The sequence below is a fragment of the Excalfactoria chinensis genome, chromosome 15, assembly GCF_039878825.1.
Source record: "Excalfactoria chinensis isolate bCotChi1 chromosome 15, bCotChi1.hap2, whole genome shotgun sequence".
NCBI classification, from domain to species: domain Eukaryota; kingdom Metazoa; phylum Chordata; class Aves; order Galliformes; family Phasianidae; genus Excalfactoria; species Excalfactoria chinensis.
The window spans coordinates 9,623,525-9,639,940 of record NC_092839.1 but is presented as its reverse complement, the minus strand read 5'-3'; the positions used below and the strand labels follow the sequence as shown (position 1 = coordinate 9,639,940).

The following is a 16,416-nucleotide window of genomic DNA, read 5'->3' as shown; positions in this document are numbered from 1 at the left end:
CATTGGCCGAGATCAATAACGTGTCTGCAGCAAAACCCTGCGCTGCGGCGGGTTCAAAGTTTGTGTTTTAAAGGGGAACGTTACGAGGCTGGATGGGGCTGGTGCCTTTGGGAGTGTGCAGAGCTGTGAGCTGTGCTCCCCACCCTGCGCTCCTGAGGCTGGGACCTGCAGCACCTGGGTTGGGAATGTTGTGTGTGTGCTGCTCTGATGCTGTGGGCTGGAAGTGAGGTGATCCCTGGGCTGGGGCAGTGCTGTGGGCCCCCCCGGGCTCAAGGCTTTGTTCCAGGACCCTCAGCTTGGCAGCATGAGGAGGAAGGCAGGGAGCTGCCCTGCCCTTTGCTGCAGCTGCTCCTAAGCAGAACCTCCCTGTAAGCTTGGGTTTCTCTTCCTGCTGAGCCTTTCGCTTTAATTATTAACCAGTGCCAGGCTGTGCCACGGCTTTGTGGCTGGAGATAAAGACTGGGGAGTGCTGGGGAGACCCGGGGCTGCACCTCCTGCTCTGGGGGCAGACGACCCATCATCCCTTTCCTGCCTTCATGTCTGTCCACAGGGCTCTGCAGCAGCTTCTTTGAAGGACGGCATTGCACTGCAAATGGTCGCTGAGTGTGTATTTATGTGCACACACATGTGCTTGAGCAGGGTCTGCGTTTGTGCTCATGGCAGCATCTGTGTGCAGATGTTGGGCATGCAGTGCATGTGTGCATGGCTGCATGTGTGCATGTGTGCATGGCTGCATGTGCTGTGTTTGCAGTGGGCAGCAAAGTCCCAGTGCTGTCTGTGTTCTCTCTGTGCCTGAGCCCACCCAACTCCTTATCCATGAGGCTGGTGCAGCCCTGCTGCCATGGGTGCCATCCTTCCAGAGCAGACCAGGTGCTCACTCTCAGCCGTGCTTATCATCTGTCTGCTGCTCCCATTGCATTCCAGGGCAGCTGGGCACTGCAGGCTAAAAATAATGCTGGTAAAACAGATTGCTTCCTGCTGGCACGCAGGGCTGAGCCATGCCCTGCATCAGGGCTGGCCCTGAGCCACGGGCACCCACAGAACCTGCGTGCGTGGGGACACAGGGTCTGATGGCATCACACAGGTCGGGATGTGTGGCTCAGTGCTGGGGTGACACCCTTCGCCTGCAGCCCTGACTCAGTTTTCCCACGGGGCCATCACGAATGGATGCGGGATGTGGCAACGTCAGCCCCACGCAGAGAGGTGTCACGGAGGACAGACACCCACATGGGGCCGAGGGCACCCACTGCGCCCACCCTGCGCTGGGCAGGGGGCTGTGGTGGCCTCTGGTTGGGGCTGCAGTGACTCTGAGCAGCGTGATGGTGGCATCTGGGGGTTGTGTGGATGGGAAGGGTGGAGGCCACCCTGGAGATGCGTGGCCCCATCCCTGTGGCCCCCAGGATGCTCAGAGCCATGGAAAGCTGTCCCCATCCCCGTTTGTGTCCCCATCCATGTCCCTATCTCTATTAGTGACCCCATCCGTGCCCCCATCCCTGCTGCTGTGTGCTCCTCCCCGGGGCCAGCCCAGCTGCTTTGCCTTCACCTTCCTCTTCCTCCCCCATGCTCCACCTGGCACGGGGAGGTGTCTGTCAGCTGAGTCCACTGGGCTCCTCCCTGGGGATGGGAGCTGCTATAAAAGCACGGGGCCAAGTGAAGGGCAGCACACAGGAGCTGGAAATCTCCACAGGTGAGTCTGGAGGGAGTTGGGCTGGGGGATGAGACTGGGTTTATGGGATCATCCCCCCCACCTCAGGATGCTGCTACCAGGCAGGATCCTTCCTGGCTCTAGTGGTGCTTGGAGCAGAGGCTGGAGGTGGGCATTGATGTTTGAGTGATGCTTTTTGGGGCACAGAGCCGTGCAGGTATGGGGTGGAGGGAGATGGAGGGGGGCTTAGGGCAGCAGGAAGCAGTGACAGAGAGGTTTTGCCCATGGGGACATTTGCCCATCTGCCATGGGGACATTTGCCCATCTGCCATGGGAATGTCCCCCAGCTGAGTCTGGGGAAACTAGAAGAGCCTCCGTGGGTGCCTGGGGTAGCCATCATGTCACACCTGGAGCAGGGCAGCTGCTGGGATGCTCGTGCTTGTGCTCGTGCCCAGCACGTGCTCCAGCTTCTGGGAAGTGATGGAGGTGGTGGCCTCAGTGACACGGCCCTGAGTCATGTCCCAGGCTGCAGGTGATGGCTGGGACACAAAGCCTGGCCCTGTGTGTCCCTGAGGGGTGTTTGGGGCACAGCACCCAGCCTTCAAAAGCCCTGACCCTGTCCTCATCCCATCTTCATCCCATCCCTCAGCAACAGCCATGGCAACGCTCTACCCCTCGCTGGAGGACATGAAGGGCCACCAGGTCCTGCAGGTCAGTGTCTGCTCATCAGCACTATGGGGGCGATCAGACCCATTGGGTGCCCATGGTGACCCCAGGGCAGGGGCTGTACCTCAAACAAACCCCATCTCCCCCAGGCTCAGGCAGCTGCTGGGATCAGCACCCCTGCCACCACGGTGCTCACCGAGAAGCCGAAGCTCCCGGAGAAGCCAAAGGTCACTTCCAGCACCGGTAATGTGGGGTGTGGTGCCGAGGGGCTGGTTGGGGTGGGGATGTGGGGGTGTCCACATGGTGGGGGCTCAGCTGAGGTCCCCGACAACTCAGTGCATGGGTAGGGGATGGGGGGTGGGGGTTTCTTGGTTCATCCCATGAGTCTCTCTCCATATCCATAGTGCCCTCAGCACCACCTGCGCTGTACCCCAACCTGGCCGAGCTGGAGGATTACATGGGGCTGGCGCTCTCCAGCGAAGAGATCCAGAAAAACCTCTTCCCAGACAGCAGCACTGTAGGTTGAGGGCTGGGGGTCCCCTCCCATAACCGCATCCTGCCTGGGGAAGGGACTCATTGTCCCTTGAGGGCTGATGTGTGACCCTGTGTCACTGCTCCATGTCCCTGCTGATCCCCGGCTCCATTGCAGGCGCTGACCCCCATTGGGCCCCAGCCGGGGCAGCTGGTCGCCCCACTGAGTGGGAACAGTGCAGGGCTGCGACGGGCAGAGATCAAACCAGGCGTGCGGGAGATCCACCTCTGCAAGGATGAGCGGGGAAAGACGGGGCTGCAGCTGAAAAACGTCGACCAGGTGAGGGCTGGGCTGGTGGGAGGCTGCGGTGCTCCACTGCGTGGCACCGTGTAGCAGGGTGAGGTGTGCCACTGCATGGCCCATAGCGCATGGCACAAAGCTCAGCACGGCCACCTGCTCCCGGTGCCATTTCCGTGCCATCTCTCCCCTCGTTGTGTCCCCAGGGTATCTTTGTGCAGCTGGTGAAGGCCAACTCTCCGGCGGCGCTGGTGGGGCTGCGCTTTGGTGACCAGATCCTGCAGATTGATGGCAAGAATTGTGCAGGCTGGAGCAGCGACAAGGCACAGCGGGCACTGAAGAAGGCGTCCCCGGAGAAGATTGTCATGGTGGTGAGGGACAGGTGAGCGGTGCCGGGTGTGTGGGTGTGCAGTGCTGCTGTGTGTAGGGCTGGCTCTGACCCCACTGTCCCCACAGGCCGTTCCAGCGCACCGTCACCGTGCACAAGGACAGCACCGGGCATGTGGGTGTCGTGGTGAAGAAGGGGAAAATCGTGTCGCTGGCCAAGGACAGCTCTGCTGCCCGCAATGGGCTCCTGACACACCACTACATCTGTGAGGTCAATGGTCAGAACGTCATCGGCATGAAGGTATGGGCGCAGTTGTGTCACCCACTCCTGTCCCCGTGGCACAACTGCCTGCAGTGAGGGCAGCCCTGCAGTTGGTGCAGGGGTTTTTGGGTGCAGATGGGGGACTTGGAGCCATGGGGGTGCAGCTGCCCTGAGAGGTGCGGGGATCCCCAAGTCACCCTGGATGCAAAGTGGGGCTGTGTCACAGCATTTCGTGTTTCCCCCTCCTTCCACAGGATAAGCAGCTGATGGAGGTGCTGGCGGGCGCAGGGAACGTCATCACTCTGACCATCATCCCTGCTGTCATCTATGAGCACATGGTGAAACGGTGAGATCCATGCTCCCCCTATTCCCTGTCTCCTATCAACCCCCCCCAGCCCCACAGCACCCCCAGGGGACTCTGGGGCTCCCCCTGACCCCTTTCCCCGTGTGCAGGCTGTCACCGGGACAGATGAAGTCATCCATGGACCACTCCATCCCCGACCTCTGATGCCATCACTGCTGTTCCAGCACCCAGGGGCACACGCCAGTGCAGCCCCCCCACGGCCAAGCCTGGAAGAGGGGAGGGGACCCAAAGGAAATGCTGGAGGTCCCCTTTCAGCCCCCCAAAAAGAACCCACGGGAGCTACTGGTGCAACACCATCCCATGTCCCCCAGCTCTCAGCACACAGACCAGGGTTGGGGAACGTGCCCCTGCCCCCAGTGCCTCTCCTTGTCCCCATATCCCCCCCATGCCCTCCATATCCACCCTCAGGGCAGATGCCCAAGGCCGTCTCCAGCGAAGCAGACACAGACCCAGCCACGTTTATTACATCCACTGCAGTACAGGACAGCGGAAACGAGAGATGGGGGGTGACGGGTAGAGGAAGGGGAGGAGGTTTACATCTTTGTTGGGTTATTTTTCTTTTTTTCCACTTCTGTATTTAAAAAATATATAATATAGTTTTGTCTTTCAAATATAACGTTACATTTATTTCTTGGCTAAGCTTTGGATAGTCGGACAGACGCGTACACGGATCCACGAAATACATTGCACGAGAGGTTAGAGCCCGGGGCTGCTCGCTCCCACTGCTGCTCCCCCAAACACTGCATGCAGTGCCAGCCCCCACCCCACGGATATGGGGGGGGCTGCGGGAGCACAGCGTCCTGCGGTGGGGGCAGGGGGGGGGGGGGGACACCATTGCTTCAAGTCACAAGGAAGCTGCAGACATTCGCGGTGGGGGCCGGGACCCCTCGGTACACCCGGGGGCAGCCCCTGCTGTGACCAATCTTTGCTGTCTTTGCTTTTCTAATCAAATAAAACAAATAAAACAACCCGACCCTCCCCCCCTCCCAAAAAAAAAAGGCATTTTGCAGTAGTCTGTGTGTCCTGCCCCCCCCCCCCCCCTAAGAAAATAGGGTTTGGGCTGAGAGGGGTGGACAAGGATGCACCCAAACCAAGAGGGTGCCCCATCCCACAGCCCCAGCTTTACCAAAAGGAAATGAAAGTGAATATAGTGCAAAGCAAATGAATGAACGGAACGGACGGCGCTGCGGGTGGCTCAGCCTTGCTCGGGTGTGAGGTATATCCAACTCCATCCCATTTCCACCCTCGGTGTCCAGGCTGTTCCCTCCTGGTCCTCCTGCACGTCCCGTTGTGCAACGCTGCACCCAGAGCGAGGAGTGTGCCTGGGGAGGGGGCCGGGCAGCACCCATCGCAGCCCCCACCCCGGTGCTGGGTGCCTCCTCGCCACCTCCCGCTGCAGCGACGTCCCCGGGTCCGTGTGCGGACAACCGAAAAGAAAGCGAAGTGCCCGCGGGGTGACACCCCCAGCACCGCAGAGCTGCGTGCAGGGACAGAGCCTCGCGTCACCGCGCCCAGCCCTCGGCATCCTTGGGGACAAAGGCTCGGGGCAGCACGCCCACCCCGTGCCCCTTCGGACTCCACCCCAGGGGGCTGCACGAAGAGCAGAGCGCACGGAGCGCCACGTCCCCCGGCGCGGGGCTCTACAATCAGCCGTCGGCTCCACGGGGTGGGCGGGGGGGGCAGCACGGGGCGCAGGGCGAAGGGGGGGGTAGGGAGGGGGGGGTCAGGGCTGCGCTCCGCCCCCGGGGTTGGGGCTGCTGACGGCGCGGCAGCCCATCCTGCGGATGGAGTGCAGGGCCACGGTGCAGCAGCCGCGCAGCAGCGAGCTGATGTTGTAGATGGGTTGGCCCTGGCGGCGCTGCGAGCGGCACAGCCACGCCACCGTGGGCACGGCCGGCACCACCACGGCCAGCAGATCCACGATGAAGTGGCGGCTCCAATAGCTCTTGGACGCTGTGCCGTCGCAGCCCTGCTCCGCTGTCGCATCCTCCTCGGGCGCGTAGGCGATGGCCACCGAGGGGCCGGCGCTGGGGGGCTGCTGCACGGTGGGGTTGTGTGGCACCTCCCCGTCCTCGGGCTCCAGGTCCATTCCCCCGGCGGGGTTCGGCATCTCGCAGCCCGGCGCCACGTCTTCCATCTCGGACACCCAAACGGAGGTGGGGCTGCCCAAGCTGCACGCTTGGGATTTCATCACCTTCTCCAGGAGGGTGTCCAGGTCGGGCTGGCAGTGCGCAAAGTCCGTCTGGATGGCTCGCTCCTGCATGCAGCTGGCCTGCACGCCCGCCTCCACTCCGCCCCGCAGCCCCAGCAGCTTCTCGTAGGTGGAGCTGGGGGGCAGCCGCCCGCAGGGCTCTCCCCCTTCTAACAAGTCCGGGCGACCGGGGGCTTCGTCCCCCCCAGCAAAGCCGCTGTCGGCCCCTTCGTCCACCGAGATGGTCTGCGATCCGCCCGCGGTGCGCTCCCCGGCCGCCTGGTCGCTCAGCTTGGTGTAAGTGGAGCTGCGGGTGAGGGATCTCGCCGGGGACCCCCCCGCCGACTCAGCAGCCCCCTCCTCCTTTAGCCCCGCACCGTTCTGTGCCACCTCCATGCTGTGCAGCAGCGTCTCCAGCTTCTTGTTCTGGATGTTGATGTCGACGAAGTACTTCTGCAGCCCCTTGTCCTTCTCCAGCAGGTTGTTCTTCACCGTGTCGATCACCTGCTTCAGCTGCTTGATTTCCTTGCGGGCCTCCTTCAGCGCCAGCTGGGCCTCCACGCGGTGGCACTCCTCCTCGATCCAGTCCTCTTGCATCCGCGACAGCTGCGTCTTCAGGTCCTCGATCTCAGCATCCCTGCAACGAGATGGGGGCGGGCACATTGGCATCACCTTGGGCCCCCGCTGCACCAGGAGCAGGAGGCTCTGCAGTTCCCACAGTGGTTCAGAGCAGTGATTTAGGGTAAAAGCATCCAGGAAAACCCACTTTTGGGACACAGGGCTGTGCCCAGGTGCCCAGAGATGCCAGCAGTGATGCCCAACCAGCTCCTAAGGGCAGTACAGGCAGCTCCTAAGGTGGGGATGGGTTGATGGTTGGATCCAATGACCTTGAAGGTCTTTTCCAATCTCAGTGACTCCATGAGGGCACGGTGGAGATGGGCTGGTGGTTGGGGCTGATGATCTTAGAGTTCTTTTTTAATGCTGATGACTCTACGATCATGAGGAAGAAGAGGAGGCTCAAGGAGAACCCACTACAGCTCCTGAAAGGAGGTTGGAGCAAAGTGCAGCCAGGTTGGGCATTAGGAGAAATTTCTTCTCCAAAAGAGTGGTGATGCAATGGCAGAGGCTGCCCAGGGGGACGGTGAGCTCACCAGATGGTGCTCCAGATCCATGGAGATGCGACACTGTGATCAATGGGCACAGTGGGGTTGGGCTTGGGGATCTTGGAGCTCTTTTCCAAGCTCAGTGACTGTGATTCTAAGGGCTGTGTGGGGACACCGGGTGCCCACGGTGGCTGGCTGGCAGCTGGCAGGATGGTGAGGACGTGCCTAAGCCCTCAGAGGAGCAGATGGAGCTCAGCCACTGTGTGATGCTGACATTCAGAGAAACCGTGGGAGAGAAAAACCAGCCATGAAGGGAGGAGCACAGTCAGCTCCGGTGAGCACGCCAGGCTCTGCAGCCCCACCAGCTGCTCCACGCTGTGGCAGTGAATTCAGATTGGAAGTACATTAAAAAGGGAGAGCCGTGTGCCCACAGGAGCCCTGTGAACCCACACCTACCTGTCCTGCAGCCGCTCCTGAGTGTCCTTCAGGCGGGCCTTCAGGTGTCGGATGCACACCTCCTTCTGCTGCAGTGGGGTCAGGTACTGCTCCGGTGTGGGTGGTTTGATGCCATGGTTGTCACTGCACAGGTTGTATTTGGAAGAACGCCTGCGGGGACACGGCTGTCACCCAGCTGCTGGCACGGGGCTGTGCTCCCCATGGAGACGCCACACACACGTTGCCCAGAGCAACCTCTTGGGGGATGTACCATGAGCAGAGAGACCCCAGATTGGGGTCAGTCCCACCAGAGGTGGGCAGTGGGGTGGGCTATGGTGAAGCAGGTCTGAGATTCCCATGCATCCCAGGCTGCTGTTGCAGCTCTGGAACCTCTCTGTGTTGCCACCAGCACAGCTGAGGTTGATGGATGTCTTTGGGCATCAGCCCAGGGCAGCTCAACAAGCATGGGGTGGAAAGGAAGGGGAGGAGAGAGGCTGCTGCTCCATGGCTGCATGCTTGGCAAGGGAGCAGGCACAGAGCTGTGCACGGCTCCAGATGCTCATGCCTTGCAGCAGGCTGCACCGAGCCCCAGCACAGCAGGGTGGTCTGAACACTCTGTGCATTGCAGCAGAGCAAAGCCCCCACGCACTGCTGTGGCACAGCCCAAAGCTGCCAGGCATCATGCAGGCAGCCCTGCAGTGCTGAGCAGAGAGAAGCAATGTGTCAGGAGCAGCTGGGTAGGATGGTGGTCTGGCAGTGCTGTTTGCTGTCTGACCCCACCATTTCCTCCCAGATGCAACACCACCTCTGGCAGCTGGAACGCAGTTGGTGGGGTCAGTCCCAGCCCAGGGATGAGCCTCACTGCCTAGAGCAATGTGTGGGCAGCCCCAAAAGCCCCAGAGGCAGTTCCTGGGGAGCAATGAGCAGAGGCAGGAACGCATGCAGCGCACAAGTCACAGCCAGGGCAGGACAGGAGGGATGGGCACGGAGCTGGCAGGAAGGTGACAACGGAGAGAAGACATAATGACAGCAATAGAGGAGTTGTGGGGGCTCAGTAGCCCCTCCGGCAGCTCCGAGCACAGCAGCACGGCCTCATCCTGCAGCCCCTGTGCTCCTACCCCATGGCACGTAGGCACCAGGGCCAGCGCTGCTCCCCCTGCCCGGGGTACCCCCAGGGGGACAGTGCCCACGGGGCTGCGGGCAAGGGGTTACCTTGGGGTGGGGCTGCTGTCGCTGCCCTTGTAGGAGCCAGAATTGCTGCTGCTGCTCAGCGAGGAGGTGCCGTAGGTGTCCCTCCCGGGGGGCGAGGGGCGCCTGGAGGCAGGGAGAAGAGGCTGTGTCTCAGGCCGAGTGGCTGAGGGCGCTGACGACTTAAAGAAGGAGGCAAAACCACTCCGTCCATAAAGCCCGCGACTGCCAACCACCGCACCGAGAACACACAAGACAAAAGGACAGAACAAACAGCGGGGATCAAAATGGCACGGAGACGGCGACGGCTGTGAAGGTGGGGGTAGGGGAGCCCAAACCCACCCGCTCCAATCCACGGGCACCTGCATGGCATCCACATACTCAGGGACTGGGAACCCCCAGGAGAGAGTCCTGGGAGCGGGATGGGGTGGGCAGCACCCACACGTGGGCACATCTGCCCCCTCTCTGCTGGCGATGGCTGCAGTCAGGAACTTAAGAAGTGCAGCTCAGGGTATGGAAACACTCGGAGGGGAGTAAATGCTTCCTCCCTCTATTTTTCCCTATTGTCTGCTATTGCTGCAGCTCAAGGACCAAGGGCCATTGGGCATCGCTGCCCAATCCCAGGGCTGCGTGGGGAGGGGGCATCCACCAACACCGCCTTAGGAGGATGGGACCAAGAGTGGATCCTGGGGGAAAGGAACAGATCCCAGGACTGCAAGATTGGTGCCGACTGCGGCAGACACATACAGAGACGGACGGGTGCTGTGCTGGGGGTGCTCCATGCGGGGTCGGGGAGCTGTGGGCAGCATCCAGCGACATGCAATGCCCCGAATCCTCAAAGCTGCATCCCCAGGCTGCTTCCTGCCCTGCCGTGGCCCTGGGTGGGCACCGCTGCTGCTCTCTGTGCGTATTCACCTTCGTGATCCGGTGGATGAGCGTCTGCTCCCCGGCAGAGACATGGCCGTGGTGCCGCGGGTCCTGGGCACAGGGGAACTGCAGGGGAAAAGCAACAGAAAGAGGAGATCAAATGGGGAAATCGGAGCCCACCAGCTGCTGTGTGAGATATTGATGCACTCCTTGGGTCACCTTTATGGGACTGTGCCGTGATCCCATGGCCCAGCAGCATCACAGTGCAGTGCCCAGGGTTGAAGCTTTACTTCCTTCATAAGGCAAAGCACAACCAACCACCTGCACATACGTTTCTTAGGCAGAAAAACCCATTCCTGCCCCTTGCTGCATCCCGCCCCACTCTGCTGCCCCTGCTATGGGCCACCTGCTGTTCTCTCTCTCATTAATTAATCCCGAATTGCCCATTCATCAGTGACATCAGGTGAGGAAGCACAGATCTCTGCCTGATGCGGCAGCAGCTGCTAATCCCATGAGAAGCACAGATCTCATCTGCCTGAAAATAAATAGGGCAGATCCCGAGGTCTGCAGCTCCAGCAGGCAGCAGCTCTGGGCCCACGTGGGGATGGGAACTGCTGCAGAGGAGGATTGCTATGGACAGCATCAGCTCTGCACATCCATGGCACCAAGCAGTGCTGCTGCCCTATGGCACTGACAGCGTGCTGGGAACGGCTGGGCACTGCACGGGCTCCCCTTCCCCATCCTGCACATTCCAGCTACATTTGTCCCAGATCTCAGCAGCTCCAGCAATGGACCCTCTGATAATCGATGGGTGGTTGGGACCGCTGAGTGCTGCTTGGGCTCTGGGCCAGGGCAGGGAGAGAAGTGGGGTGAGAGGGGAGGAGGGAGCTCTGCCAGCCCTGATGGAGCCTTTTGTGTTAGAAATCTCAGATTGTCTCCCCCAAGGATAACTCTGTCCAATGCTCAGAGTGCTCTCCTTTCCCCTGGGTTCATACCTGCCTGTATCCCAGCACAGGGTACCAATGAGCTCAGGGAGCCAGAGCAGCCCTACACCGAAGGGTCCAGTCCCTGGGCTCCGGTGGTCACAGGGATGGGAGGAAGCCCTGGGAAGGGGCAGCAGTGCTCTGTGCTGCAGGATCAGAGCTCCCGGATCAGCGGCGTGCGGCTGCGGGGCTTTGCAAATGCAGCAGCATGAATCAGCATCCAGCAGAGCCCGGCCCCCGGCAGCGCGTGCTGCAGCACAGCCTGGCCCCATGCATCGCCACCGTGCTGCCTTCGGGCCGAGCTTTGCGGGATTTGCAGCCACAGAGGTGAATTCCTCGCCCTCTCACCGCCCCGAGCGCTGTGTGCCGATCCGTACCTGCCCCACAGCGCCAGGCTGGCTCCTGCTCTTCCCATCGCAGCTCCCATTCTCACTCCTGCCTTTCCCATTCCCCGTTAGCGCACAGCAAAGCTCAGCTCAGGAGGGAGCCCTTGGGTGCACGCAAACCCAGCGCACGTTCCCCCTGCTCAGGCTGCTGGGTGCCCTCCTGCACCGCCCCGCCTTGGTTCCCATTGCTGGTGATAAAGCAGCGCTCTCTTTGTTCTCAGGAAACCCATAGGCTGCTTTTACATCTCCTCAAAAGCCACACCGTGCCCACGGGCTGCCAGGATGGGCAGGTCTGGCAGACAGACAGACAGACCTGCGCATCCTTCCCACGTACACTGCTACGCTTTGCCTCTGAGGGCGGAGGTAATTGCTTATTTGCACTCGCAATTAGCGCAGTCGTGTGAACCCGGATGAGCAGCTGCAGAACCTCACCGCCAAGGAACGGGAAAGGCGAGGTGATCTGATCCCATCTGAAGCACAACAGAGGGAAACACAGCACAGCTCTCTGCTTGCTGCGTGCTTAGTGTCTGCTGGCAGCTCTGCTGCAGAGTCCAACAGGGATTCGGGAGGAAAACGGCAAAGGGATGGAGGTGCCATTCTGCTGGTAGGATCCACATCCTGGCCTGAGCTGAAACGCTGAGCTGCAGCCTGGGTGGGAGCTTCCCAGCGTGGCAGACAGCCCACAGCAGCAGCTCTGGCTGCTCGTCCATTAGGCATTAGGAAAAACACACAGAGAGGAAATGGAAAGCATTCAAAGATAAATGAGAGGGTCCCCGAGCGCGCCGTGCGCTCTCCAGCCAGGAAGACAATAGCAGGAATGGGGAGAGGCAAGGAGGGATCAGGAGCAGGTTGCTGTAATGGGGGAAAATACCCAATAAATGCGACTCCTGGAAGGGGTCAAAGCAAAGCTGTGAGGATGGGCAGGAAAAAGAGATCCCTAAAAATATTGGGGTGGGAAGCAATCCAAGCTGGGTATGGCAGCAAAACACCAAGAACCTTAAAAATGAACATCAGGAGCTGGGGCAGCAGGAGGGGAATCAGATCCGGAGCACCCGAGGGGTTCCTGCAGGATCTGTTTGCTGCCATGACCCCAATTGGGTGCTGATTTCCTCTGCTTTGCTTTCATCTTTCCTGCAGGATGAGGGATGGGAGGAAGGGCACCAGGAGCGATGCTGGGGGGTTCGGGGTGCGCTGGTGTGCAGAGGAACCAGAGCTGTGCCTGTGCCAAAACAGCCCTGGGGAGTAGCGGGATGGGGCTGCCATTGCAAGCTCCAGTGCTGCCTCCACACACCAACCAACAGCAAAATCCCCCACTGAGCTCCCAGCACGACCCTGCTCTCAGGCCACAGCACCCTGCAACACCCACCAGTGCTCCCCCCATTCTCACACCGGGTGCTTTCAGCCATCACTGCTTTGGTAGCACTCTGTATCTGCTGTGCTCAGCAGTGGGCAGCGCTCTGCTCCATGCTGACAGTGCACGGGCAGCAGTGCCAGGCACAGCACCTCAGAGACCACGTAATGGAATGGAGTGAAGTGAGGAGGGCGGGCAGAGCACTCACAGCTCAGCCCCGTGCTACAGGGGAGGGCTCCCCCATCAAGGTGAGCGCTCAGCCTTGGTTTTGGGGTCGGTGCCTCGCAGGGAAACACATCAGGATGGAACAGTGCTGCTCCTCCAGGCTGTGCCAGGGATGGACACCGTTATGGCTGGACTGTCATTGCTCTTTAAGCTTCCTGCATGCAGCAGGACTCCTGTGCCCATTGCCTCTGAAGACCCTCAGCTCCTTCCTCCAGGGGTTTTGCTTCTGCACATTCCTGAGATAGCCCACTTCCCCCATGACCGGCCATGTCCTGCCCCACCAGCTCATCCTGCCCTCGCATGGAGCACACAGAGGCAAGCAGGCTCCACACTAACCTGGCTGCTGCAAGCAGCCTTCCCCATCCACTTGGATTTCCCCATCTGCTGCTTCTTTTGCTGGGGTTCCCATGGCTGCTCACTGCCAAACCCCACGGGATGCTCTGGGATGCCCCCAGCCCACCTGCCAGGTGGGTCCATCCCATTCCCACCACTGCTCCTGGCGATCTGGGACAGCCACCAGGCGTACTTCCATGCAGCGCCTCTGCCGTGTGTCACACAGAGCCACAAATAGCTGCAGATGTGGCCTCATGTGGGCCCATCCCATAAGCAGCACCAATCCCTCAGCACATTAACGGGACACTCTGGGGCTGGCACACCTCACCAGGCCCCAGTTGAAGCCACCTAAATCCCCAACCTCCTCATTTCCCTTGCCACGTTCTGCATGGGAATGCTGCGCCACGGTGACCCTGAGCAGCCCCAGCACTGTCCCAATGTGACCCCCCAGGGCCACGTCAGCCCCCCTCAGACATCCCCAATGAATGCAGAGAACAAAAAGGGGCGGCAGATCACAGCTCCACTTCCACAAGGAACAAACCCGCCTCCGGAGGAGCCTTCACTGCCTTTTCTGTGCTGACTTTGCTTTCCCTTCACGCTAAAAATAAAGGAAGTGCAAAACAACAGCAAACAGCCACAGACTCGATTTGGGATGGAACACCACGGCCCAGCAAACAGCAGCAGTGCCAGGATCAGGGCAGGGATGGAAGGGACTGGGATGTAGCTGGGTGGATGTGGGGCCAACGCAGAGGTGGATGGACACACAACCTCAGCCTGCAGACAGACAGACAGACGGATGCAGCTTGAGGTCACATCAGAGCGGAGCACTCAGGGCACAAGCAGAGACACAACGCGTGGAGCATTTACTCAGCACCACCAGAAAAATCAATCCTGCTACGAGCCGGTCCCTCACATGGGTTTTTTTCCTTTCATTCTCCCTTGTTTTGTTACAAAACGCTGAGCTGACACCCAGAGTTTGCAGGAAAACAGAGGCCATTGGATGCCACGCTCTGCGGCTCATCCCTCCCATGAGAAGAGCATCGTGACAAACCCTGCAGCAGCCACCGTGAGAGCAGCATTGCGACCCAGACCTGACGGTCACAGCTGTGGGTGCCCAGTGCTCCCACCACCCCATGCACCCGCATGGGAGGGAGAGGAAAACCCTCCTTCAGGGCAGGAAGGCAGAGACACAGACGATGGGTCCATCCTCCAGCACAACAGACACCCCTCCCTCCCAGCACACACACAGCCGCAACGTGGCAGTGGTGGGGTTGCCCTCACCCCCACCCACCCCAAATAGGGTCCCCGTGCCTCTGCACCATCCCATTTAGTGCAGTGTCCCATCTCCTGTCCCATTCTGCTGCAACCCCCCCCACTGCGTGCACACATCTGCAGGCACTGCCCTCCCTGAACCCAAGCAGAGACCCCAAAGCCCTGCAGACATCACCTTTGCTTCCCTGCACAAGGTCACAACACAGCCCATGCATTACCCAGAGCAAGGTGGGAGCACTGCTGTTTTACAGGCACATCCAATGCACAGCAGTGGGTTTGTGTGTGACAAGCAGGCAGCACTGACCTTGCAGGGAGAAGAGGAAAGGAGAGCACAGCTCATCAATCTGCTCGCGTGCTTTCCATCCCTTTGGAGATGGAGCTTTAAGCCATTAAGTAATCGAATCTCAATTGCACAGCAGCTCCAGCTCCTGCAGTGCCCCATAGTGCTGGGAGGCACAACTGGGCTCTGCATGGAGCAGGTGTAGGTCTGGGACATGCAAGGAGGGTCCGGTGCATGCACGTAGGGTGTGTCTGGTGCATATGGTGTGGGACTGGTGCACGGAGGATGGGGCTGATGTGCCCAGTGGGGTTCTGGTGCATGAAGAGTGGGTTTGGTGCATAAGTGGGGTTCTGGTGCATGCCATATGGGTATGACGCACATCATATGGGTACGATGCATCAAGGGTGGGTCTGATACATGGGGTGGGGGTGCACTGCAGGGCCAGCCACCACAATACGTGTGATTCCCACTGCAGGGGCCCGGTGCATGCAGTAAGGCTCCAGTGCCCGCATGGCTGCTCTATGGGCTCAGTGCAGGTGTGTGCAGTGCGGGGCTGCTGCATGCAGAGCAGGGCTGGAGCACGCATGACGTGTGTCCGGTGTGTGCCATGGGCTGTGCTGCAGGCCTGGTGCACTGCCCTCCCCGAGCACCCTCTGCCTTTCAACCCCCCCAGCACACGCAGCTCCCCCCGTCCCCAAGCCCCCAGATCAGACCCCCGGTGCCCCCTCCCTGCTCACCTGCGCGGGGCCCGCGGCTCCAGGGGGCGGCAGCGCCGGGCTCAGCGACCTGAAGGGGAAAGGAGAGAGCGGGCGATAAGCGGGGGGGCACGGAGATAGGCCGGGACCCCCCCCACCATCCCGCGGCCTCCATCACCTGCGCCGGCCTCCATGGGTGCGGCGGCGGAGGGAGGGAGGGATGGAGCCGGCAGGGAGGGATGGAGGCAGGAGGGAGGGAGGGATGAGCGTCGCAGCTGCGTAATTTGCCTCTCTCTCCTCTGCTCTCTTAAAGCGACGGCAGCCCGGGCGCCCCCCCGCGGGGTTTCCCTGGTTTCTATGGTAACTCCCCCCCCCAACAAAAAAGCAGGATAAATCAAAAGCCGGGCTTCCAGACCCCTCCGCACCCCCCCCCAGCCCCGCTAACGGCGCACGTCAGTAAAGCAAAAAAGCTTCGATTCATGGCAGCTGGAGCGGGGAGGATCAGCAGAGCGGGGCTGCGGGGCGAGCCGGGCTGGGGTCCGGGCAGGTGCACTCAATGCAACGGGAAACGTTCGGACGGAGCGGTCCGTGGTTACTCACGGTGCAACCCGCACGATTCCACCCAGAGCCGGCTGAACCTTCTCTAACGATGTACGGAGCTGCACCTGGGCCGGGAGGCTGCGCTCTGCCTCCCAGCAGGGCACGCATCAATCGCCGCAGCCCACCGGCGGGGACAGCCCGCTGCTGCAGCTCCGTTCTGCTGAGCCCGGGGCACTCCTGACCAAGGAGAAAAATCAAGCCCGTGTTTAGCCCATGGACACGTAAGAGCAATGCCAGCGGGCCGAGCTCCCTCTGCCTGCGCAGGCTCCATGTGTGACTCCCCAGCTGGTTATTTTGTAGTTCTGACAAACCTGTTTTGTAAATATGCTCGTCTTTCTTCCTCTGCTATTTGCAGCGAGGTTTGCACCTCATTTATTCTGCCACACAGGCTGCTTTCAGTGCGTGTAGATCCTGCCAACCTGCCTCTGGTTTATTCCTGCTCGCCTTCTGCTCTACTCCAGCCTCCTTTTGTTT

General features: G+C 60.6%; 2 protein-coding genes across 11 annotated transcripts; one reads left to right on the top strand and one right to left on the bottom strand.

Annotated features, from left to right (window-relative positions):
• Window positions 1-1,247: 1,247 nt before the first annotated feature.
• SDCBP2 (syndecan binding protein 2) lies at window positions 1,248-4,337 on the top strand. The gene is made up of 9 exons (XM_072350217.1): window positions 1,248-1,687; window positions 2,295-2,356; window positions 2,461-2,554; window positions 2,716-2,828; window positions 2,961-3,122; window positions 3,287-3,462; window positions 3,537-3,708; window positions 3,924-4,015; window positions 4,123-4,337. Exons 1-9 carry the CDS (start codon window positions 1,561-1,563, stop codon window positions 4,175-4,177), a joined length of 1,053 nt encoding a protein of 350 aa, XP_072206318.1. The 5' UTR covers window positions 1,248-1,560; the 3' UTR covers window positions 4,178-4,337.
• Window positions 4,338-4,470: 133 nt separating this feature from the next.
• Window positions 4,471-16,116, bottom strand: SNPH (syntaphilin). Of its 10 annotated transcripts, none has more exons than XM_072350210.1 (6): window positions 15,943-16,116; window positions 15,385-15,433; window positions 9,866-9,943; window positions 8,975-9,175; window positions 7,784-7,933; window positions 4,471-6,861 (listed from the first exon to the last, which is right to left on the bottom strand). In XM_072350210.1, the coding sequence occupies exons 3-6, from the start codon at window positions 9,907-9,909 to the stop codon at window positions 5,757-5,759; spliced, it is 1,500 nt and encodes a 499-aa protein (XP_072206311.1). In that variant the 5' UTR covers window positions 9,910-9,943; window positions 15,385-15,433; window positions 15,943-16,116; the 3' UTR covers window positions 4,471-5,756. The 10 variants fall into 10 exon arrangements, with proteins under 10 accessions (XP_072206311.1, XP_072206310.1, XP_072206316.1 ...); XM_072350209.1 differs by lacking the exon at window positions 15,943-16,116 and adding an exon at window positions 15,521-15,611; XM_072350215.1 differs by lacking the exon at window positions 15,943-16,116 and adding an exon at window positions 15,521-15,611 and having other exon boundaries at window positions 8,975-9,076.
• Window positions 16,117-16,416: the final 300 nt, after the last annotated feature.